At 40.1% G+C, this 25,646-nt stretch overlaps 1 protein-coding gene across 3 annotated transcripts in view; it reads right to left on the bottom strand.

Annotated features, from left to right (window-relative positions):
• The window catches only part of SCN10A (sodium voltage-gated channel alpha subunit 10), a 97,772-nt gene that overhangs the window by 57,358 nt on the left and 14,768 nt on the right, over positions 1-25,646 (bottom strand). For all 3 annotated transcript variants that reach the window (XM_025376287.1, XM_025376288.1, XM_025376289.1), the window contains exons 4-10: positions 16,523-16,651; positions 8,534-8,625; positions 6,219-6,410; positions 5,708-5,774; positions 2,036-2,177; positions 1,692-1,889; positions 793-963 (exon numbers count right to left, since the gene is read on the bottom strand). In XM_025376287.1, coding sequence (XP_025232072.1) covers positions 793-963; positions 1,692-1,889; positions 2,036-2,177; positions 5,708-5,774; positions 6,219-6,410; positions 8,534-8,625; positions 16,523-16,651 — 991 coding nt within the window. The remainder of the gene's footprint in view (positions 1-792; positions 964-1,691; positions 1,890-2,035; positions 2,178-5,707; positions 5,775-6,218; positions 6,411-8,533; positions 8,626-16,522; positions 16,652-25,646) is intronic.

The following is a 25,646-nucleotide window of genomic DNA, read 5'->3' as shown; positions in this document are numbered from 1 at the left end:
TAGCGAGGAAAGTTGCAGTGCAAATTTTAGAGTGGGAGGCAGAAAGTTATTATGGCGGGAACAGAATTGCTACAGGGTCTGAGGTGAGGTGCTGAAGCCATTCCCAGGCTGGATTGTGTCACAGAGATGGGTGCTGGGAACTTTTCTGCTAAAAACAGGTGACAGCTTGAATTGCAGGGCCCTAGGAAGGAGGTCAGAAATTATACCCAATAATTATGTAAAATTCTGATGCGTCAATTTTAAATAAACTAAGTAAAAAATAAAAACCATCTCGACACATCAGAAAAAAAAAAAAAAAAAAAAGGTGTGTGAAGGATCTTAACACCACAGACAGGGAACCTTGGGCTGTAGAACTGCAGACCAGAGCGTCAGAAGGAAGCTGACCTTTGATGTCCACAGACACCTTAAGATTGGTATGTTCAATATGGGCTTCCCACCTTTCCTACAAACCTGGGTTCTTCTTCCAGTGTCCTCATCTTGGAATCACCATCCATTTCATTGCCCAATCCTGAAACCTTGGAGTCAAATTGGACTCCCCTTTCCTTTTTCCACAGTCCACAATCCCAATCTTGTGGATCCCCCTCGCCTGAAGTGTCCTTATAATTCACCCCTTTTCCCCATCTATAATTACACTTTCCTAGTTTAAGACAGCATTTTGGAGGGGTGTCTGGATCCTTCTAAGCTCTGTGCCTCCAGCTCTTTCTCTGCCACACACCTCTTCCCACTCCAACCCATTGTCCATGGCAGCTGCAATGGTGGGTAATCTTTAGAGCACAAACCTGAGCCTCTTACCATCCTGCGCTGGTTGTAAGGATCAGAACGGGGTGATTTGTTGTCTTCTGTGGAGCCCTCTGACACTCTTGACTTTATTCTGTGCCTTCTCTCACTGGCATTTTTGGAGGTTAAAGGTGATCCGTTGTGGGAATGGAGAGAGGTTGTGTCAATCCCCAGCGCTGCCAGCACCTGTGAAGAGAGAACAACAGGTGTAGCCAATAGTATTTGCTTGGACTTAGAATAAATGTGTTCCTCAGACATGGGGTGCCAGGTGGGTGAGATATCTGAAACAGAGAAGCTCAAGGGTTAGGACCTGGGTGGTGGTGGGATTAGGTCATGGCAGGAACAGACACCTCTGGGTCACCCCCCACTCATTCATGGGGCACTCTGTTGGTGCCCCACCCAGATCCCTTTCACCAGATCAGCACACCTATCCTGAGCTGCTTGAGTGGCAGCAGTTAATGACTCATACTTGCAGCATTCTGCAAAAAAAAAAAAAAAAAAAAAGCTCTTTTGGCTGCCTGCTTCTAGGATAGGTATGGGGAGGGTACAAACAGCTGGCTCCCTTGCCTCAAGGTAGGGCTAACTGTGGTACAGGTCATGCCCCAGAGTTCCCCATGGCATCAAGCTGAAGCTGGTCTCTAGCTGAGAACACTCCTTGTTTAGTTCCACCCTCTGCCCCATTCTGTTTTCTTTAACTCACTTTCTCCTGAGAGCACTACCTCAATAGGTCACTTGCACAAGAATCCTCACTTAGGTTCTTCTTTGAGAAAACGTGAGCTAATATGGTCCCTGAGGCAAGATGATTCCTCCTATAGCTCCCTAAATGGCAGCCCTAATTAAAGGGGCTACTCCAGAACTCTATCCAAGAATGGAAGTCTGCAACTTTCTTCCCAAAGCTTCCACTCCTTACAAACCTCCTGCTCCTTCCGGAGCTTTTCGAGGGTCTCCTGGAACAACTTCTCCTTTGCTTCAATTTCATCAATGGTTGCCTTGTTCTGCTCCTCATATGCCATGGTGACTACAGCCAAGATCAAGTTGACCAGGTAGAAAGATCCCAGGAAGATTACGAGCACAAAAAAGATCATATAGATTTTCCCAGAAGCCCTCAGGGTCTGCAGATTCAAGGGAAAGAAGATAAACCTGTACCCATAGCACATGGACCCCTGAATTTAAGTCAGGCTCCTCCAGGAAAAGCACAGCCATGCACGTGACCCACCAGCCTCCAACTAAGTCTGTGTGGGAGAATGCAGCTCAGTACCTGCTGGTAGAGGCGTTCCCAGGAATCCTGTGTCATGAGGCGGAACAATGAGAGGAAAGCCCAAGCAAAGGAATCAAAGCTGGTGTAGTTAAAATCCGGGTTGTCAGAAGTTTTAAGGCAGATATAACCATCAGGACAGTGGCTGCAGCAAGAACAAAGAAGGTCATCCCCTGCTTATTGCACACAAGGCAGCCCAGGGCTGTGAGACAACCACAGAGTTTTATGTCAGAGATCAGAGTTCAAGACCTAGTCTTCATCTTATTAGCAGGATGATTTTGGACACTTGGTCTGTTTAGGTCTTGGTTTCTGTTATCCATAAAATGGAGATGCTAATACTTTCACGTCAGAATTTCATGCACAGGGGAGTTGTCTGGGGAAGGCAGGCAACTGCCCAGACATGATACCATGAGCTCTTTGCCAGTTCACACCAGGGAAAGGAGAGTCAGTAGCAATAATGCAGACTTAAAACCTGAGCCTGTTGGCATCACCTGCAGAGTTGTCTATCAAGGGAGGTCTCACATTAGCCAAGTTCACTGATTAATTATACATAACAGTGGAAATAACACTTTCCACTTACTGAGCACTTTCTGTGTTCCTCTCTCTCCCCTTAAGTGCTTTACAAACACTATAATTTAATCACTCAATGTTCTTTCTTTACAGATAAGGAAGCTGGGGGTCAGAAAGAAATCAGTTGCCTAAAACTATGCAGGTGTCAATATATTTATTAAAAGGAGAAATATAACTGTCAAGTAGCCTAATACTTGAGTCAGCCTAGTCTCCTCCTGAAGATGGCCTGTGAAGGAAGGACAAATTGAAAATGACTGCCTGGTGAGTATTGGGGTGGGAGTGCTCAACTCCTTCCTCTCTCTCATAATAGTAGGATGAGTTGATGTCAAGAAGCGTCTCTCAGCTCAGGGAGCATAAAGGGCTCTCATCTATCCTAGTGGAGATTGCCTGATCAATGAAACAGGAATGCCTCGTTTGAAGTCCCAAATTATTATTTTTTAATATTTTTTCTTTATTTTCCTTTTTTATTTACCTATATTCCTTGTGAATACATGGAATTCTTTTACTCCCAGGATTTCTCCATGAACTCCAATCTCTGGGGCTCTCCTTATCCCAGACATCCATGTGAACAACGCATACCATGGATTAGAGCTCTGACAACTTAAATCTAATCAGTTCCAATTCTATCTCCACTTCGACTGAAGATTGCAAGTTCCCTAGCTTTGTAGACCCACATTTAAAGGCAGGCTCTCGGTTTGCTCTCCCAAGGGGCTAGGCAACCCGTTACTTGTAGGTTTCTTAATTAACTCTGAGGGCAGCCTTATTTCTATGTCTTCTGTAGAAACCCACTGTAGTCACTACATATCAACAGTTCACTGCTCTTAGGATTAAATGAGATCACTGCACAGTATCTTGCACTTCTGCATAGTAAATATTGTAAATGAACTGCGAAGGAAAATTCCTATTGTTTTTAACCTTGGAAGCTGCTGAAAAGATAAACTGGAATAATATATAATATATGTGGAAGAACACCGAAAATTATCAGCTATTTTCTGGTATTCATTTTCTGCCTTGAGACCCCTGACCTTCCTCCCACAGTGCCATTGGTCAATGTGGGCCTTTCCTCAGGGCTCTGGCTTCTCTGCAGCCCCACAGAGGACCCAGGTTTAGCTTTCATGGCATGACCCTCCAGGGCTCACTCTGTCCATTATCCTGAGCTGGCCTCTCTCTGACATCCCAGCCTGGTCCACTCCCCAACTGCCTGGCTGCGACCTGCTCAGTAGCGGGCCTGGCCTTTCGGGGAGCTGAGCTGTGGAGATGTGTAGATGGACTCCACAACTTTACCACAAAAAGGACTTGAGCTGCTCTGGAGCCATTGCCTTGAGAAATGGCATTATCTAGACAGAAGAAGGATGCTGAGGGGCTTGTAGTTTACATTTAAGTCAAAGGCAAATGAAAATTGATGTCAGAACAACCGTCCCATGAGCCAAAGAACCAAATGCCAAGTGCATTTGTGAAAGAAGAGTCCAAGGAACCTGATGTTGACCAAATGCTCCTGCTTGTTTCCAGTCCTCAGCTCTAACTGAGATTGTTTTCCTAGTGAGCTGATGAAGGTGGAGCCTCATGCAGGCTCCATACAGGTCCACCTGGGCAATATGGAGCCGTCAGCCTCTCAGGGAGTGGGGGCATTGTGAGCTCTGCTCTTCCAAGCTCTCAGCCGTGGAGGTGGGTGAGATGGCCTTTTTGATCTTTTGCCTAAACTGTTTCTGCTCATGCTTTCCTCCAGTGGCCAAAGCAGCAGGCAGAGCTGAGGGGTCCTCATCCTTTAGCTTTGTCTCACATTCTGTTCTGTGACCTGGAATGGCCTTCACTCAAACTGTCTTGTATTCACCCTGTCTGGAGACATCCTACCTGCCCTTGAAAGCTTACCTCAAATACCACCTCCAAGAAACCTTCCCGACTTTCTCTCTTGCCTCACACCGCCATCTCACTGTGTTTCCCCAGCCCTTGAAGCCTCTAGTAAAGAACTTGTTCTCCACAGAGTAGCATCTTTATGTCTATGCATGAGAAATTGCAAACTAGCAGCTTATAGGTTGGATTTGGCCCGCAGAAATATTTTGTTTGGCCCAACAATACGTAGACATTTTTGGGAATAGGTAGCCAATATTTATAGTTGGGACATTTTATATAAAAATCTAAATTTCCTATTTCTATTTTAAAAGTTGGAAGAGCTGGAAACAGTGAACCCACATTTCCACATGGCAACCAAAACCTGGACCGAGCAGTGGGGTTGTCCCCTTTAGAGGAGGCATGAACTCTCAGCCCCTAGGTTCCCTCCTGGCCCATTCCACTCATTTGTTATTATGAATCTGGCCTCTGTAAGAATTTGAAATTGCAAAGTCTGATACATGTGTTTATTCCTCTACTTGTGAGGGTAATGTGGCTATAGAATGGAGTTAGCTGTGATGATTAAGTGTAGAGAATTTGACACAAATACGTATTGGTTCCTTCCTGGGGTAGATTGTTTATTAAAATGGCTATAATTCTTCTCCCTGTGTACCCACATCCTTTCCAATGTGACTTTTCAGCTCCTTCCATTGAGTGATGAAGTCTATTTCTCTACTTCTTGGATCTGGACTGTACTGGGACTTGCTTTGGTCAATATAATGTACAAAAGATACACTGTGTTGGTTCTAAGCCTAGGCCTGAGGAAACTTTGCAAACTTCCACTGTTTCTCTGGGAACTCTGCCATGAGAACAGGCCCAGGCTAACCTGCTTGGAGGTGAGAGGCCACATGAGCAGAGACAGGACATCCTAGACCAGCCATCTCCAAGTTAATCTGCTGTCTGCATATGCAAGAATGAGCCTAGTCAATGTCAGCCAATGCCCATCTGATCCCAGTTCATAATGCTGATGCACAGAATCAAGAATTAAATAAATTGTTGCTTTAACTCACAAAATTTTGAGGTCATTTGTTATACAGCAAAAACTAACTCATAATTCCCTCCCCATGAGCTCTGGGTTGGCAAAGAGCATGATTTATTTATTTATACATCTTTCCCAGGACCTGCAACCCCATCTGTGCCCATAATATGCCAAGGACAAGATGGAGAAAGAGAAAGAATTGTTGGGAATTGTTGCTTTGTCATAAGTTGGAAACTCACCCTGAGTCAGATCCATTGCCACACAGTAAGGGATCAGAAGTGCCTCGCTTGTTTATGTAGATATCTGCTGAAGAAAGGAAGAAAAGAAAGCCTAACAGATGGTTCTGAACCCTCCAACCCAAGCCTTGTGTGGTGAATGCAACACTCCCAAGTCTTCCAAAGTAAGCTCCTTTGGCTACAGGTACTCAGTGGGCATACTGGGCCACATAGAAGGTGTAAAGTCACATCTGAAAAGAGAAGAGCTGAGCAGTGACTTCGGCTCTCTGTCTCCCCCAGCAGAGGTAGAATGACTTGTCTCTAGATTTATGGCTCACTTCCTTGCAAGAGGGATGCTGAGCAACAGGAAATAGAATACCCAAAAGTAAAACACAACTCAAGAGAAGCGTTTTGGCAGGAAAGGGGAATCAAAATATACGTCTATACACACACACAGGGGCTCCATATCCCCTGTCCCTATATGGTACCAAGGTTCCAACCAGACCTTGATCCCTATGGAAGAAACTCCACTCACATTTTCTGTGAGATGAGTAGTTGGTTGTCTCATTGACAGACATATCATTCTTGACACATTTATTCTTGAGGTTGCCCTTGAAGAGTTGCAGCCCCACCAAGGCAAAAACACTTAGGCAGAAGATGGTGAGGATGGTCACATCAGCCAGTTTCTTCACTGAGTTAATCAGGGCCCCCACAATGACCTTCAGGCCTGTGGGAAGATGACAGTGGTATGACTACACAGATGAGGGAGCACACACAGAGCACACATCTTCATCTTAGCCATCCTCCCTCATCTCTACATACAGGAGTGAAGTATATACACACTCCAGGGCAGTTCCAAGACCTTTCCCATCCGAAGCTTACATTTACCTGAGAGGTAGGCAGTTAGGCAGGGGCTATTCTCATTATAAAGACGATGCAACTGAGACCCAGGCAATAAATTTTTTATCATCTTGAAGCTAATAAAATTCCTGACACTAGCAACTCAATTTAAATAATTTATGCTGAGTACCTACTTTTTCAGGCACTGTGCTAGGCATGAAGCTACTAACTTCACCCCAGTAATTTGGCATCTGTCTTTCTGCATGCATCTCTCAGTTCTGGGAGGCAGCTTGAGACTCGGGACACATGAACCTCACTCTCTCTCTCTCTGTGTGTGTGTGTGTGTGTGTGTGTATGAGAGAGAGAGAGAGAGAGAGAGAGAGACATGCAACAGAGATAGAGTGAAACAAAAATAGACCAAGAGAAAGAAAAAGACAGAGACACAGAGAAACAGAGAGGTGAGTTTTGCAATAGAGAGAGACTGTAAGAAACACTGAGACAGTCACTGGGGCATAAATAGAGCTTGTGCCAAGCACAGCTGGCAGCAAAGAAGGATACACCTGCTTGTTTAAGGAGGGATGATTTGTTGCTCTGGTAAGTAAAATCAACTTCTTTGGGAGAGCAGCTTCACAGGTAGCAGAAAGAACTCTAACCAGGGAAGCAATTTAGGATTTATTTTTGGTTAGTCATTTTGGTCAGCAAATAATCCACTGGGCACTACATGTGTCAGTCCCTGGGCTGGGAGCTGAGTGATGGCTAAGGCAGCAGCATGTCGAGTGCTGTTGTCAGAAAACTGAGGGGAAAGTCCATAGCATACAGGGAGCAGCCCTTAACTGAAGTTCTAGGGGTAGGAATGGGGTGGGTGGAGTGTGAGAAAGGTGGAAAAAACCAGGGAGGAGGTAAAACCTTGGCAGAGCCCTGAGGAATGAGTGTGAGTTGAGTAAAGAGAGGAGGAAGGATATCCCGGAAGAAGGGGCAGCACAGTCGAAGGCTAGGAGGTGAACAACGGTGTGGAGTATTTGCGGAACCATAGGTGGATTCCAGAGCACGGTGAGAGGTGAGGAGAGGTGAGAGATGAGGCAGAAGAGGGAGTATGGACAGACCAGGTCTTGCAAATAAGATAACTGGGTCTTCCCAGTTGAGAGTAAGTGAGAGAGATATGAAGGGGCAGGACCAGGCCTCTCTTCATGAAGAAGTGTGTCCAGTGGAAGCTGGCAGAGAGTTTCCAATCTTTCCCTGCAGAGCCAGACAAGAAATGGTAGAAAAGACTTCCACTCTAGAATGGGTGTTTCTGTTTACAGAAGAGAGAACGAATGCTCAGGGTGAGAGGAGAGAACCCATCAGGCCACAAAGGGGAAGCGCTGAGTCCCATTTCAGAAAGTTTACCTTGTCTCTGGCCTCCCCATTCTCACCATCAACCTCATGGGGGATGAAGAGTAGTCGCTGGGCTACTGGTGTCAGTGGAGATCTTAGAGGTCCCATACAATGAGCTTTGATGGACTACTTTTGTGTCTGAATTCTCAGTAATCAAGAATTGCCTAAGTCTTTTTTCCTCTGGGTGTCTAAAGACAGGATTTTAGACCTCTGGAAATAGTGAAGATACTGGGACTGCTTTCTCCCTTCCTCCCCATTTCCAAGTTTAATCATTTAGTTTAAGGTATAAATAAAAATTCAACTGGGGGGGTCTTGCCTGAATCCCTCAACCAGAATAGAAAGTGAAGACATGCCCCTCCTGTTATGTATTGATTATGAGGCCATGTGGTATGTGGGAAGAGCACTGGCCTAGGAGTTGGGACAATAGGCTCTCCAGGTCACACTGTCTCTTACTAGTGATGAGGCCTTGGGTTCATATTTCCTATATTCCAGGCCTCAGTTCCTTTGTCTTGTAAATGGGGACAATAGTCTTTGCCCTGGAACCTTACAGGGCTCTTGTGAAAATTAAAGAAGGGAGTTAGGCTGTGAAAACTAACATATGCTCTGTGAATAAATGTGCTGGTTCAAGCAACTCACCTGGGATCACAGAAACTGTTTTTAATGCTCTAAGAACTCTGAATGTCCGCAGGCCTGAGATCCCACGGAGATCTATTGCTGTGCCAACATACCTGTAGGACCAGAAGTTAGTCATCATCTCTGCAACCAAGGGTCCTGGGGATGCATGCAGCATAAATAAGGACAACTTGGGGTATCATTAGCCTAGAGAGCATGCAGCACAGACACTTAGAATCTAGTGACACTGCCATCTATAGACTGACACTGACACTGATTTCATTATTGTAACATCTTTCAGAGTGGACCCTTTGAGAAGATGCATTGCGATCTAGGCAACACTGCATGTGGATGGATCTTCAAACACGGGGGTTTGACTAACCAGTCTCCTCAGACACTGATTTCTCAGGAGGAGACCTCCATGTCAGGGGGGTACAAGGCTGAGCCTTGTCTGATCCACTGTGACAGGCTAACTATCATCTCTGATTTGAGGTCTTTGACATCTCCTCATGGGCACGGGACTAATCTTGGAAAGCAATGCCCAAAGCGGTACTCCGTGGCAAGAAAATTCCAGGCCATACAATTCCAAATGAGGAAGCTGAACTGAGATGAAGAACCATCTTCAGAGTGTGAGCGTGGATACACCCATAAGCCCCACATGGACACACATGCGAAGCTTTTTATTTTATTTTATTTTATTTTATTTCAATGGTTTTGAGGGAACAGGTGGTGTTTGGTTACATGAATACGTTCTTTATCTGTATTTCAACAGTTTTGGGGGAACAGGTGGTGTTTGGTTGCACTGAAAATTCTTTAATGCTGATTTCTGAGATTTTGGTGCACCTATCACCCGAGCAGTGTATGCTGTACCCAGTGTGTAGTCTCTTATCCCTTACCTTCCTCTCACCCTTCCCCACAGGTCCCCAAAGTCCATTATGTCATTGTTATGCCTTTGCATCCTCATAGCTTAGCTCCTTCTTGTAAGTAAGAACATACGATGTTTGGCTTTCCATTCCTGAGTTACTTCACTTAGAATGATGGTCTCCAACGCCATCCAGTTTGCTGCCAATGCCATTCTTTCATTCCTTTTTACCACTGAGTAGTATTCCATGGTGTGCATACACAACATTTTCTTTATCCACTTGTTGGTTGATGGGCATTTAGGCTGGTTCCATATTTTTGCAATTGCAAACTGTGCTGCTGTAAACATACATATGTTTTCATATAATGGCTTATTTTCCTCTGGGTAGATACCCAGTAGTGGGATTGCTGGATCAAATGGTAGTTCTACTTTTAGTTCTTTAAGGAATCTCCATAATGTTTTCCTTAGTGGTTGTACTAGTATACATTCCCACCAGCAGTGTAAAAGTGTTCCCTTTTCATTATATCCATGCCAACATCTATCATTTTTTGATTATGGCCATTCTTGCAGGAGTAAGGTTGTCTCATTGTGGTTTTAATTTGCATTTCCCTGATAATTAATGATGCTGAGCATTTTTTTTTTCCTGTTTGTTGGCCATTTGTATATCTTCTTTTGAGAATTGTGGATTCTTGTCCTTTGCCCACTTTTGGGTGAGATTTTTTTTCTTGCTGATTTATTTGTGTTTCTTGTAGATTCTGGATAATCGTTTTTTGTTGGATGCATAGACTGCAAAGATTTTCTCCCATCCTATGGGTTGTCTGTTTACTTGGATGGTTATTTCTCTTGTTGTGCAACAGCTTTTTAGTTTAATTAGATCCCATCTATTTATTTTTGTTTTTGTTGGATTTGCTTTGGGACCTTGGTCATGAACTGTTTGCCTAAGCCAATGTCTAGAAGAGTTTTTCCAATGTTATCTTCTAGAAATTTTATAATTTCAGGTCTTAGATTTAAGTCTTTTATCCATCTTGAATTGATTTTTGTATAAGGTGAGAGATGAAGATTCAGTCTCTTTCTTCTAAATGTGCCTTGCTAATTATCCCAGCACCATTTGTTGAATAAGGTGTCCTTTCCCCACTTTATGTTTTTGTTTGCTTTTTCAAAGATCAGTTGGCTGTAAGTATTTGGCTTTATTTCTGAGTTCTCTATTCTATTCCATGGGTCTATGTGCCTATTTTTATACCAGTATCATGCTGTTTTGGTAACTATAGCCTTGTAGTATAGTTTGAAATCAGCTAATGTGATACCTCCAGATTTTGTTCTTCTTGCTTAGTCTGGCTTTGGCTATGTGGATTCTTTTTCGGTTCCATATGAATTTTAGGGTTGTTATTTCTATTTCTGTGAAGAATGATGATGGTACTTCAATGGGAATTGCATTGAATCTGTAGATTGCTTTTGGCAGTATGGTCATTTTCACAATATTGATTTTATCCATCCATGAGCATGGAATATGTTTCCATTTGTTTGTGTCATCTATGATTTATTTCAGCAGTGTTTTGTAGTTTTCCTTGTAGAAAGTTTTCACCTTTTTGGTTAGGTATAGTCCTAAGATTTATTTTTTTTTTTTGGAGCTGTTGTAAAAGGGATTCAGTTCTTGATTTGTTTCTCTGCTTGGTTGCTGGTGGTGTACCGTAGTGCTACTGATTTGTATACATTGTTTTTGTATCCCGAAAGTTTACTGAATTCATTTATTAGATCGAGGAGCTTTTTGGATGAGTCTTTAGGGTTTCCGAGGCATACGATCGTATCATTGTTGAACAGCAACAGTTTGACTTCCCCTTTACTGATTTGGATTCCTTTTATTTATTTCTCTTGTCTGATTGCTCTGGCTAGGACTTCCAGTACTATGTGGGATAGAAATGGTGAAAGTGGGCATCCTTGTCTTGTTCCCATTCTCAGGGGGAATGCTTTCAACTTTTCCCTGTTCGGTACAATGTTGGCTGTGGGTTTGTCATAGATGGCTTTTATTACCTTGAAGTATGTCCCTTCTATGCCAATTTTGTTGAGGGTTTTAATCATAATGGGATGCTGGATTTTGTCAAATGCTTTTCCTGCATCTATTGAGAAGATCATGTGATTTTTTGTTTTAATTCTGTTTATGTGATGTACAGCATTTATTGACTTGTGTAGGTTAAATCATCCCTACCTCCCTGGTATGAAATCCCCTTGACCATGGTGTATTATCTTTTTGATATGTGTTGGATTCAATTAGCTAGCATTTTGTTGAGGATTTCTGCATCTTTGTTCATCAGGGATACTGTCTGTAGTTCTTTTTTAAATGTCCTTTTTTGGTTTTGGTATCAGGGTGATACTGGCTTCATAGAGTGATTTAGGAGGATTCCCTCTTTCTGTAGCTTTTGGAATAGTTTCAGTACAATTGGTACCAATTTTTATTTGAATGTCTGATAGAATTCAGCTGTGAATCCCGTCTGCTCCTGGACTTTTTTTTCTTGGCAAGTTTTGAATTACTGTTTCAATCTTGCTACTTGTTATTGGTCTGTTTAGAGTTTCTATTACTTTCTGATTTAATCTAAGAGGGTTGTATATTTCCAGGAATTTATCCATCCCCTCTAGATTTTCTAGTTTGTGCAAATAAAGGTGTTCATAGTAGCTTTGAATTTTTTTTGTTTTTTTGTATTTCTGTGGTATCATTTGTAATGTCTCCCGTTTCATTTCTAATTGAGCTTATTTGGATCTTCTCTCTTCCTTTCTTGGTTAACCTTGTTAATGGTCAACCAATTTTGAATATCTTTTTAAAGAACCAGCCTTTTGTTTCACTTATATTTTGTATAATTATTATTTTTTGTTTGAATTTCATTTAGTTCTGCCCTGATCTTTGTTATTCCTTTTCTTCTGCTGGGTTTGGGTCTGTTTTGTTCTTGTTTCTCTAGTTCCTTGAGGTGTGACCTTAGATTATCTATTTGTCGTCTTTCATACTTTTTGATGTAGGTATTTAATGCTATGAGCTTTCCTCTTAGCACTGCTTTTGCTGTATCCCAGAGGTTTTGATAAGTTGTGTAATTATTATCATTCAGTTCAAAAAATTTTCAAACTTCCATCTTGATTTCATTGTTGACCCAAAGATCTTTCAAGAGCAGATTGTTTAGTTTTCGTGTGTTTGTATAGTTTTGTGGGTTTCTTTTGGAGTTAACTCCTAGGTTTATTTGACTGTGCTCTGAGAGGATACTTGACATAATTTCTACTTTCTTAAATTTATTGAAATTTGTTTTGCTATCTGTCATGTGGTCTGTCTTAGAGAATATTCCATGTGCTGATGAATAGAATGTATATTCTGCAGTTGTGGGGTAGAATGCTCTGCAAATATCTGTTAAGTCCATTTGTTCTAGGTTATAGTTTAAGTTCATTGTTTCTTTGTTGACTTTCTGTCTTGATGACCTGTCTAGTGCTGTCAGTGGAGTATTGATTCGCCACTATTATTGTATTGCTATCTATCTCATTTCTTAGGTCTAATAGTAATTGTTTTATAAATTTGGGAGCTCAATGTTAGGTGCATATGTATTTAGAATTATGATCTTTTTCCATTGGACCAATTATTTTATCATTATATAATGTCCCTATTTGTCTTTTTAAATGCACGGAATATCTTTCCCCCTCTCTTTACCTTAAGTTTATGTAGCTTCTCATGTGTTAGGTGAGTCTCTTGAAGACAGCAGATACTTGGTTAGTGGATTTTTATCCTTTCTGCCCTTCTGTGTCTTTTAAGTGGATCATTTAGGGCATTTACATTCAACATTAATATTGAGATGTGAGGTACTGTTCTATTCATTATGCTAGTTGTTGGCTTAATTTCTTTTTTTATTGTGTTACTGTTTTATAGGTCCTGTGATATTTATGTTTTAAGGAGGTTCTATTTTGGTGTATTTTAAGGTTTTATTTCAAGATTTAGAATTCCTTTTAGCATTTCTTGTAGTGCTGGCTTGGTAGTGGCAAATTCCCTCACCATTTGTTTGTCTGAAAAAAAAAAACTTTATCTTTTCTTCACTTATGAAGTTTAGTTTAACTGGATACAATATTCTTGGCTGGCACTTATTTTATTTCAGGAGGCTAAAAATGGGACCCTAATCTCTTCTGGCTTTCAAGGTTTCTGTTGAGAAATCTGCTGATAATCTAATGGGTTTTCCTTTATAGGTTATCTGAGGCTTTTGTGTCACAGCTCTTAAGATTCTTTGTCTTGACTTTAGATAACCTGATGTTTATTTGCCTAGGTGATGATCTTTTTTGAGATGCATTGCTGAGGTATTCTTTGAGTTTCTTTTTTTTTTTTTTTTTTTTTTTTTTTTTGAGATGGAGTCTGGCTCTGTCACCCAGGCTGGAGTGCAGTGGCCGGATCTCAGCTCACTGCAAGCTCCGCCTCCCGGGTTTACGCCATTCTCTTGCCTCAGCCTCCCGAGTAGCTGGGACTATAGGCGCCCGCCACCTCGCCCGGCTAGTTTTTTTGTATTTTTTAGTAGAGACGGGGTTTCACCGTGTTCGCCAGGATGGTCTCGATCTCCTGACCTCGTGATCCGCCCGTCTCGGCCTCCCAAAGTGCTGGGATTACAGGCTTGAGCCACCAAGCCCGGCCTCTTTGAGTTTCTTGTATTTGGATGTCTATATTTCTAACAAGGCCAAAGAAGTTTTCCTCAATTATTCCCTCAAATAAGTTTTCCAAACTTTTAGATTTCCTTCTTCCTTGGAAACACCCATTATTGTTAGGTTTGGTTGTTTCACATAATCCCAAATTTCTTGGCTGCTTTGTCACTTTTTTTAATTCTTTTTTTTTTGTGTGTCTCAGTTTGGGTCAATTTAAAAGCTTTGTCTTTGAGCTCTGAAGTTCTTTCTTCTACTTGTTCTAGTCTATTGTTGAAACTTTCCACTGCATTTTGTATTTCTCTAACTGTGTCTTCCATTTCCAGAAATTGTGATTATTTATTCTTTGTATCTATTTCTCTGGAGGATTTTCCATCCACATCTTCTTGTTTTAAAAATTTCTTTAAGTTAGTTTTTATTTTTTCTGGTATCTCCTTGAATCACTTAATATTCTTTTTTTTTTTGAGACGAAGATGGAGTTTCGCTCTTGTTGCCCAGGATGGAGTGCAATGACACAATCTCGGCTCACAGCAACCTCTGCCTGCCAGGTTCAAGCGATTCTCTTGCCTCAGTCTCCTGAGTAGCTGGGATTACAGGCATGCACCACCACACCCAGCTAATTTTGTATTTTTTAGTAGAGACTGGGTTTTTCCATGTTGGCTCCAGGATGGTCTCGAACTCCTGTGGTCTCGAACTCACTCAGGTGATCTGCCCACCTCCGCCTCCCAAAGTGCTGGGATTACAGGCGTGAGCCACTGTGCCCAGCCCTGAATTCTTTATCTGGCAATTCAGATATTTCTTATTGGTTTGGATCCATTGTTGGGGAGCTAGTTTGATCTTTTGAGGGGTGTTATTATACCCTCTTTTGTCATATTACCAGAATTGCTTTTTTTGGTTCCTTCTCATTTGAGTAGACTATTTCAGTGAAAAGATCTGAACTGAAGGGCTGTTGTTCAGATTTTTTTTTTCATGGGTGATCTCTTGATGTGGTGCTCTCCCCATTCCCCTGGGGATGGGGCTTCCTGAGAGCTGGACTGCAGTGATCGTTATTGCTCTTCTGGGCCTAGCCACACAGTGGGGCTGCGAGGCTCTGGGGTGGTGCTGGGAAATGTCTGCAAAGAGTCCTGTGATGTGATTGATCTTGAAGTCTCCCAGTCATGGATATCAGCATCTGTTCTGGTGAAGGTGGCAGAGGAATGAAGTAGAGTCTGTGAGAGTCCTTGGTTGTAGATAGGTTTAGTGTGCTGGCTTTCTTGAATGCTAGCTATGTTAGCTGTGAAGTTGTCACATGGACAGACTCAGGACATCTGGTTAGCCAGGATGTTGCAGGCAGTGCAATTGGCTATTGCTTTCTTCTTCCTGGGATCAAAGTTATGCTGTCATGAGTTGCTTTAATGGCCTGAGTCGGTTGGCCTCCAGTCGGTAGGTGATGCTTTCAATAGAGCACTAGCACATTAGTAGAAGGGGGATCTGAGCTCGCCCTAAGTTGGCCAGGGTAAATGTTTTAGTTTCTCAGGTGATGAGCACGGCCATAAAGCTTCCAAGAGTTTCTGTGTTTTGTGTTCAGCTACCAGGGCAGGTAGGGAAATACCATCAGGTGGGGGCAGGGGTAGGGGAGTCTGGACTCAGACTCTTCTTGGGTGGGGGTTGCTGTGGCCACTGTGGGGGAAGGGGGCTGGTTCTCAAGCTAATGGGGTTGTGCTCCAGAGGGAATTTTGGCTGCCTCTGCTGTGCCACAGAGTTCTCCAGGGAAGTGGGGGATAGCTGGTAGTGAGAGGCCTCGCCTAGCTGTCATGTAGTTGGTGAGGCTGGTCTTGCTCCTGCAGCGCCCCACTCAGACCTTGCCCCAGGCTGTGAGCTTCCCCACTGAGAAAGAAAGCATGACTTTTGTACCTCATCCCTCCCTGTCTGCTTGCAGTTCCCATTTGCCCCCTGGATTCTGCTCAAGAAAATTTGTAACCAGTTGAAATTATTGCTAATTTTAGTTGAAGTTTCTTTCATCCTGTGACCCCTTCCCTGATTCCACTGGCTGCCTTCCCCAAGGGCCCCTGTGAGATATAGTCAGGGATGGATTCCCTGGTCTCAAGCTGGAGACTGGGAGTGCCTACAAGGCACTTCCCTCTGCTGCTTCTACTTTTATATTTTGTGGGCTCCCTAAATTTATTTATGTTCCAGATAAGGGTAAATTCTTCTCCTGTCATCTGGATTTTCAGATTCCCCAGTCGGGATGTGTGTTTGGAGGCAGGTTTCCCCCCCTCACATTTTGGGAGCTCACAGTTTTTCACCTGTCTTGCAGAATTTGCAGCAGTGTGCCACTTATTTAAAAGGATCTGTGAATTCTTTCAGTTCTCCTGGTATATTCCTGCAGTGGTTCTTAGAGCAAACGTTCATGGGTAAGTATCCACACACTGTCCAAGTGGGACCTGCATGTTAGCCCTGTCTCCTACTCACCATTTTGTTCCCTCTTCTCTCACACATGCAGATCTGCATAGAGAATTACTCACGCCAGGGTAATGACGCTAAAATCCAGCCAGTTCCAAGGATCTCTCAGGTACGTGAACTCATTTAGACAAAATCCTCTTGCCAGTATCTTTATCAAGGCTTCAAAGGTGTAAATGATGGTGAAGACATACCTGGGAAGGAGGGTAGAAAAGGAGCATCAACTGTGCCATGGAGAGTACTCAGGGGGTTCCTTCTCCTTCCAGGAGGGAGGGATGAGCTTCTGTGATTGCTCCAAGAAAAAACATGCAAAGAATATCACCAAGGTGATGAGGGGGAAGAAGGTAAGGCAAGGAAACAAGACACAGACTGAGGAAAAAAGAAGGGCCACACAAATAGATGGAGTGGGGAGGGATGTGTGTGGCTGGGACAGCCAGCAGCTTCTGCTGTTCTGGGGTTAGGCAGAGGGCAGTAGTGGGTGAAGAGCAAGGATACTCGTGTTCTATGTCTGCCAGGGCCTCCCTACCCTGCAGGAAGCTGGAGGCTCATCTAAAAACTCCCAGTTTTTAGAGACTGGAGGGCAGACTGATGAGAGGGAACTGACAGAGCAGACCTAAGAAAGCTGAAAACTGGCTGAAGCAGGGAATACCTAGAAGCAAGCCAAGCTGTACCGCAGAGCCCCAGAACTGCTTGGAATGTAGAGATGCTAAGTATCTCTGAAAGCAAGGTTTAGGGGAGGGTGATAAGTAGGGCTGAAAGAACTGTTTGAAAGTTTTTACAAGAACCAGTTGGGTTTTCTAGATGCTGCTTTATACCATCCATTCAGTGAGAAACTGCTTCTGCTCCAGCAACAGATTAGATGCTCATTTTCTTAAGAGTTGAAGAAAAGGGAAAGAGTTGCATACTGAAAAATGCACATAAAGAAAAGTTTACATACTGAAAGGCAAACAACTCCCCTCCCTATTCACTTCTGTCCCTCATTAAGTTTCCAGAAGATAGTCAGGTTTAGAGCCCATGAAGATGCTACACTTTTAACATGAGCAGCCAGCCAGGGAGCAACAGGAATTTGAAGGATGCTTCTAACACCACAAACCAAAGCAACCAAACAACTGAAAAAACAAAACAAAACAAAACAAAACAAAAAAAAAAAAAGAAAGAAAGAAAGAAAAGAAAAAATACAGAGGGCAGAAGAAAAGTTAGAGAAATAGAACTGTATTGGCCAGGCACAGTGGCTCACACCTGTAATCCCAGCACTTTGGGAGGCCTAGGCTGGCGGATCACAAGGTCAGGAGATCGAGACCATCCTGGCTAACACGGTGAAACCCCATCTCTACTAAAAATATAAAAAATTAGCCAGGCAGAGTGGCGGGCCCCTGTAGTCCCAGCTACTCGGGAGGCCGAGGCGGGAGAATGGCGCGAACGCGGGAGGCAGAGCTTGCAGTGAGCTGAGATGTCGCGCCACTGAGCTCCAGCCTGGGCGACAGAGCAAGACTCCGTCTCCAAACAAACAAACAAACAAACAAAGGTACTTATATTTTTAGAGAGTTAAGAGGTAAGAAGAGGTTCCACATATAGAACAAGAACAGAAGGCCGTAAAAAGTACCTTCAAAGAAAAAATGGAATAGGAGGACTTGTAAATAAAGTTTTGGAAATCTCAGAGAAAGTGGAACAAAAAGCAAAAATGGGTAAGAACGATAAAAAGTTTGAAAATTAGAGAATCAGACTAGGAGGTGTATTGTTTGACTAATAGGAGGGCTAGAAAGAAATTAGAAGACAATGAGCAAGGCCTTCAAAATTAAGAGGAAAATAACTTCTAATACAGAAGTCTTTCCCTAGCCAAACTGTCAAAGAAGGTAGAATATATGAAGTCTTGGGAAATTTACTTCTTAGTTACCCTTATAATAAAGTTACTAGAAGCTGGGCATAGTGCTGTGTACCTGTAGTCCTAAATACTTGGGAGGTTGAGGCAGGAGGATCACTTGAACTCAGGAGTTTGAGGCCAACAGCCTGGGCAACATAGAGAGACTTTGTCTTAAAAAAAAAGTTAATAGAGGATATTCTCCATCCAAACAAGAAGCATATATGCGATCCAGGGAAGAGGCAAAAGGAATCCAAAAAAAGGATGATGAAGAAAAAATATCTAGAAAACAGCTGTGCATCAGGCCTAGAAAACATCTAGGTCAGAATGAGGCAGAAGATGAAGTACTCCAGCAGTGATTTCCATAGGAAAAAAATGATACACATGCACCTAATGTGTGCAAATAAATTGAAGCAACAATTAAACATCTGGAGAGGAGTTTGGGAACAAATTAGGGATAAATAGAAAACTGAGCAAACAAAGAAACAAATCCTTATTAACTTCAGGGAAAGTAAAAACATTGTGCAAAAAGGAAATATAGTCAAAGTACACTGCCTGACACAGCTGTAAACAGTGTTTACTTAGCAATGTAATGTAATTATATATGTAGTCAGACAATGGATATATTATCTGATGATCTAAGTGAAGATTATAATATGACTGTAACAGAAAGACGAGGGTGAGAGGAAATGAGTTTGTGTATGTGGCCTTAAGTTTGTTCTCATAATAGGAAGCCAATAAATAACATCAGAAATTGAAAAATTAAAAATTAGTAGTATGAGTATCTTATTGGAGATAGGGAGGTATCAGAAGACACAGGTAAAAAAAGCTAAAAGTGATGGCCTCTGGAAAGAAGACATGAGAAAAATGAAATTGTTGCTTTTTTTGGTCAGAATCTTTATAAAACTCTGTGACCTTTTAAATCATGAACATGTATGTCTTAAATAAAAGTAAAAGTCAAATTAAAAAGTGAATAATTTTTTTCACATCTGTGAGAGGAGAAATCATGTTTGAAATCATGAAGAAATCTATATCTGGCTGCATAGCTGCTTGAGCTGTCAGCTTCCATATCTTGTTGGTTTCCCCCACACACTCTTTATGTTTTCTAAATTAGAAAATCTTAACTCAGAATTATAGGTTGTTGCGAAGCTTTGACGGATATTTCTGGTTTGTCAAATCAAACACAGACCCAGAAATTATGGAGAGAGTGCTCTCTAAAGACTATTTTCAGTGTTTCACCAGAAGGCAAGTGCCCCAGCTCAACAGCAGCTAATGGAGTTGCATCCTCTCTTTGGTGGTATTTGGCTCTGCAAGGTATTTCTTGATGTTCGGTTACAGCATTCGGATGTAATTTTTAATAAGCCCAGTGTGTTATTTCCTAAGTGCTTTTTCTGGTGAATGAAGAAAATCATTGGGTATTGGGAAAAAGTCAAGCTTTCAGCCATTGAGGCACTTGCACCACTGATGTCTGATTGTTACGAATCCCGATATTCAGGCTCTGAAAGCAAAGATTCATAATATTCAAATTCTGAATGGATCACTGAGATACCTAACTTGTATTCATAAAAATCGTAATTAAAAAATTTCATTCCTTATTTTTAAAACTCTGTGTAAGCCTTTCCTATTTGCCGGCCAAAGCAATTCAATGTGGGAGAGCAGCCTCTCTTACTCACTTTTCATTTCAGCCCAGTAGGTCAAAGAGATGTACACTAAGTGACCACAATCAGTTTGTATTCACAATTTCCACTGTGTACCTCAACAGCAAATCAGAATCTGGAGGCATATTACAGACCCCCAGCTGCGTTCTGTGAATAAGGTATGAGCTAGCATTGGGATTTGGAAGCAGCATCTTCTATCTAGATAGTGATACCTTTCCTTGCTGACTTTGCGGCTGGATTTCTTCAATGGCAATTTAATACCTTTCCTCTTTAAAAAAAAAAGTTTTGGTAAACTATGTATAATATACATAACATAACATTTACCACTTTCACCATTTTAAAGTACACAATTTAGTGGCATTGAGTACATTCAGTGTTGTGGAACCGTCACCGCTATCTGTTTCCAAACTTTTTTATAATCCCAAACAGAAATGTACCCATTAAACGATAACTCCCCATTCCTCCTCTCTGGCAACTTTCACTCTACTCTCTGTCTCCATGAATTTGCCTGTTCTAGGTACCTACTAAAGGTGGAATCATGCAACATTTGTTCTTTTGCGTTTGAGTTATTTTACTTAGCACAATGCTTCGTCAATGTTGTGGCATGTATCAGAATCTCATTCATTTTTAAAACTGAATGATATTCCATGGTTTACATATATACTACATTTTTTGCCCATTCATCTGTTGATGGACATATTTGGCTATTGTGAATAATGCTGCTACAAACATTAGTGCATAAGCCAACATACCTTTTAAAGTCTGTTTCATAGGTTCAAACTAATTTTTAATTATACCAGAAAGCTCTCCTTTTAAAATTAGCTTCATGATAAATAGAACAAAAAGTCACTGAGTCTTTCCCATATATATAGTGAACATATGCGGACAACTTATTTATTCATAGTTTTGTTCAACTATAAAACAAAATGTCTGCTCTTATACATAACAGTCATTGCCTTTAAATGCCAGTCACATTATAACGAATGCAATACTTCTGATTAAGGAATTATACCAATTGTTTTTCTTGTTTCTTTTCCAACTGCAATATTTGTAATTGATTTGGAAACTGGTTTCGTATCTTACCAGCAAGAGTGCAATTGTGCTTGTTTTTGATATGAGGATGAATGATGACTCTATAGTTTTGTTGTCTTCTCAACCTTTAACATAAAATTTTCACAGTTTTATACTGGAAAGCCTTATTTTGTACTTGTAGTAGAGACAGTCAATTGGTTTAAAAGTGGGGTTGATAAGCTTTATTGGAAAATAATATGGAAGTTTTGATAGCTTTATATCATTACTTGACAAAAATGTTAGCAGATAATAAACTGGGTGCTAGGACAAAAGGATCATTGGTCCAATAAAATTCAATTATCATTATTCATTGTCATGACTCCCATTTTCTTATATATTTTTGTCTGTTTTGGGGAGATTATCCACATCCATTGTCCAGTTGTCTCATGACAAACATATTCATGCTTTATATTTTTACAATGGAGGCCATTCATTACTTATATTGTGACCTTATTTCACATTGTAGGATTTGTATTTCTATTTTTATCATTATTGTTAGGCTTCAGAAAACCACTTTCGAAGTGATGACTCCTTTTTTTTTGAATTGTGATGTTATGCAATGCGACAGTAACAATGGCAAATGCAAGTCTGACTAGTGTAAACAATCGTCAGGTGACAATAAAATACATTAGTCAAGATAAACTGCCTATAATTAACTCCATGTTAACCATTATGAATGAAATCAGTTTTTGAAGCACATGCACTGTTTTTGAAAACACAAAAAGTTAGAAATTCTGTGAATATCATAATTAATCTTACATGCTAGATTTTAAAATTATATGTGCATAGAGATCCTTAGATCACTTGTTGAGAAACATTGTAGGAGATGGAGAGAGATGAATTGCTCTGCTAAACAAAGTAAGAATAAGTTGGAGTTCCCACGGACAATTCAGGAGGGAGCTGGAACATCCCAAAGGGACAGTTTATGAAAGAAGATTACAGGCCAGCCTCATTTAGCAAAATAGATAAAATGAAATATGGCAAATTGAATCCAGCGAAGTGATCAGCTGGAACCATTAAAAATAGACTAGCAAATCTGTTAGTTTACAGATTTACTATATTAACAGATGAAAGACTATATGATAACCTCAATAAACATAAAAATACTGATAGAAGCCAACACCCATTAATGATGAAAATCTCAACAAACAAGAAATGGAAAAAATTTGATATAAAGAGTAATTATGAGACTCTCAGAAACACCATAATAGTGAAACATTAGAAGCACACACTTTAAAATCTGGAGCAAAATAAATATGCTCACTGTCATAGCTTTGAATCAGAATCATGTTGAAGGTCCTGGCCAATTCAGTAAGACAGGAAAAATAAACAAATGGTATAAGAATCATAAAAGAAGAAACAAGTTTGTCATTATTTGCAGATAATATAACTGTCTAAATAGAAAGTCCAAGGGAATCTAGAGAAAAATTTAACTTTAAGGAGCTCAGCAGGGTTGCTGGATGCAAAATCAAAATATATAAATTAATAATATTAAGATAGTTTAGCAATAATAAACATTCAACAGGGCAACCAAAATTGCAATGTACCTAGGAAAAAGACATTATAAAATGTTGTAGAAAAATATTAAAGAAGACCTGTATAAATTAAGAGATCTGCCATACTGATGTGTGGGAAGGCTTCGTATTGTAAATGTGGTAACTCTTCCTGTGGTGATAAATAAATTCAGCGCATTACCAAACAAAGTTTCCACAGACTTGTAAGAAAAGAGCTGGAAAATATAACCCTTAAACTGATATGGAAAAGTAAAGAAACAAGAAGAACCAAAATAATTTTCAAGAAGACAAATAAGGAAGGGCATGTGAATCAACCAGGTTAAGTCTTACTATAGAGCATTTTAATCCATGTGGTGTTGACTCAGGATGTGACAATGAGATTACTGGGAGAAACAGATTCCGTCGACATGGGAATCTGGTGCATGGCAGAAGCAGTGGTAGAAACCACTTGGGAAATGATGTATTGAAAATAATGTTGGAATGATCCATATGGAAAAGTATTGGAAGCCTATCTCATACCACACACCTACAAAAATAAATTCTAGGAGATCGAAATACCTAAATGTAGAAAGGAAAACTGACTTTGAGGAGAAAACACAGAGTAATACCTTTATGGAATACTATATGGCAATAAAAAATGAATGAATTAGGTCTTCATGTATCCACTTGGGCAAATCTCAAAAACATAATTTTAAAACATCAGATAAAGCACACATACAATATGATAACAGTTCCATAAATTTCAAAAGATACAAATCAATACTTTATGCATGCAGTGTTAAACACCCACTTCCCCGTCTGCAGTAGATGCAGCTTCATTTCACATGTTCTTTTCCAGGTGAGAAAACATTTATCTTCCCTACAACCAAATTGCTATAATTTGTCAAAGTTTTCCAGAATTTTGATATGGTTAGTGATGAGTGTCCTAGGGTCATCAAAGAGCCCCTTCAATGACTCTCTTAAACCAGGGCATGGGGAGAGTAGGAAAGTTCTGGTCTTGCCCTTCTTAACAATTTTTGACCCTCTGCTCTCTTCACCTTCTGGTGCCCAATCTGAGGAAGAACCTTTAGTTTCCTCCTAGGCAAAAAAGGGGATTAGAAAATGGAACATATATCTTTATCTTTCCACAAGCAGACAGATAGGCAGGCATACAGAAAGGCATAGACCTACCATTATCAGCAGGTAATTATGCAAAGCTAATGTTTCAGCAAGGAATAATAGAAGGGAGGGAAGACAAGGAAAAAGATTGTGTTAAGAACATGGCAATAAGATTGGTTTCTGATTCCTTACTGGCTACAATTTAATGCTTTTTCACAAATATCCAGCATGATCTTCAGAGCCCCAGTCTATCCCAAGGACATTTATTCTCTTCCTCTGGGCTCTCAGCAACATAGGAAACAACTAATGGCTATTATCAATTTGCATTTCAAAAAGAAAATCTAGTCTGATTATTTCCACGAGGCCAAGGATGCTGAACATCATCCAATACCTGTCACACAAATCGCCAGGCTGGAGACCATATAGGTAGATTTGTATATGTTATATTTTTCATAGTGTGCATATAAAGGGAATTATGTCAATAATTCAGTTAATACAAAATCTCTTAAAGAATGGATTTGATAATTAGTGGGAATGGAAAGGATCCAACTTTGGAAGACAATTTGGCAACATCTCAAAAATTAAAATGTACACCCTTTTGACCTGGCAATTCTACTTCTAGAAATTCATCCCTTAATTTTGCTCCTACTATGTGTACGAAGACACATGTGTAAGAATATTCACCAAAAAATTAATATGTGGTGGCAAAATATGAGGATTATGTTAATTATGATAAACATGAATGTCTATCAATAGTAAAATAGTTAAATAAACTTTGCTTCATCCATGCAAATGAAATCTGTTCAGTTAATTTCTACAAAACAGCTGCTGCTGGGATTTTTTTGGGAATGTCATTGAATTTATAGACTAATTTGGGCAGCACTCACACTTTAACAATTGTGAATCTTCTAATCCAGTCACATGAGACATCCTTTAATTCATTTGGGTACTTTAAAATTTCTCTCAATAATACTTTTTTTTTTTTTTTTAGTATAAAGGTCTTGTGCATATTTTTAAAACAGCATTTGGATTTATTAGATCTACTGTTTTTCTATTTTCTAATTTATTGCTTTTTATAATTATTAACTTCTTTCTTTCATTTGTTATCCTTTTTCTAGTTTTATGTTAGGTCTTTAAATAATTTCTTTTCAGCTTTTACTGATATAAATATTCTATGCTTTGGTGCTGTGAATTATTCTCTGAATATGTATGTCTTTAACTGCACTCTCTAGGTTTTTATTAAACTGTTTTTTATCTTTTCTTCCCTAGAAATTATATAATTTTAGCTTGTAGTTTGTCTTTTGTCCAAGAGTTCTTTAAGAGAGATTTTAAAAAAATTATCAAGTGGAAAGTCCTCTCATTTTATTAAGTTTGGTTATTATTTTTTAACTTTATTGCAAAGTGGTCAGAGAATGTTTTCTATATTATTTCCACTTTCTGGAGCTTATTGAGGTTTTTGTCATGGCTTAATATTTGGTTTGATTTATTTGTGTTTTTGAAAAGGATGTGCATTTTCTATTGGTAGGGAAGGTAGTTTGCTATATATTAATCAGATACATTATATTAATTATATTACTAGGTCATCTATAACTTTACATACTTTTGAATACATTTGATCTGTTATTGGCTAAAATTAATTGAAAATTTCTATTCCTACAATGTTTTTATTTATCTTCCTACTCTAATAATTTCTAATTTATAAATATTGTTGCCATCTTATTTGTTGCAAAGATATAGATTACTGTTATGTCTTTAATATTAATATGTCTGTGTAATTTTTGTCCTATTTCATGCTTTTTGACCTAAATTCCAGTTTCTATAATATTAAGATCATGGATACTGCTTTCTTTGTTTGCCTTTGCTTATGTCTTTCGAATTCTATAATTTTAGCCTTTCTGTGTCACCATGAGGAGTATCTTTCTTATTCAACATAGAGTTGGGTATTGCTTTGTAATGTAATAGGCATTTTTAAAAATAGGTGAGTCAAATC

The sequence above is a fragment of the Theropithecus gelada genome, chromosome 2 (assembly GCF_003255815.1).
Source record: "Theropithecus gelada isolate Dixy chromosome 2, Tgel_1.0, whole genome shotgun sequence".
Lineage (NCBI taxonomy): Eukaryota > Metazoa > Chordata > Mammalia > Primates > Cercopithecidae > Theropithecus > Theropithecus gelada.
Note: the sequence above shows the minus strand (reverse complement) of the source record. Positions and strands in the feature narration are given on the sequence as shown.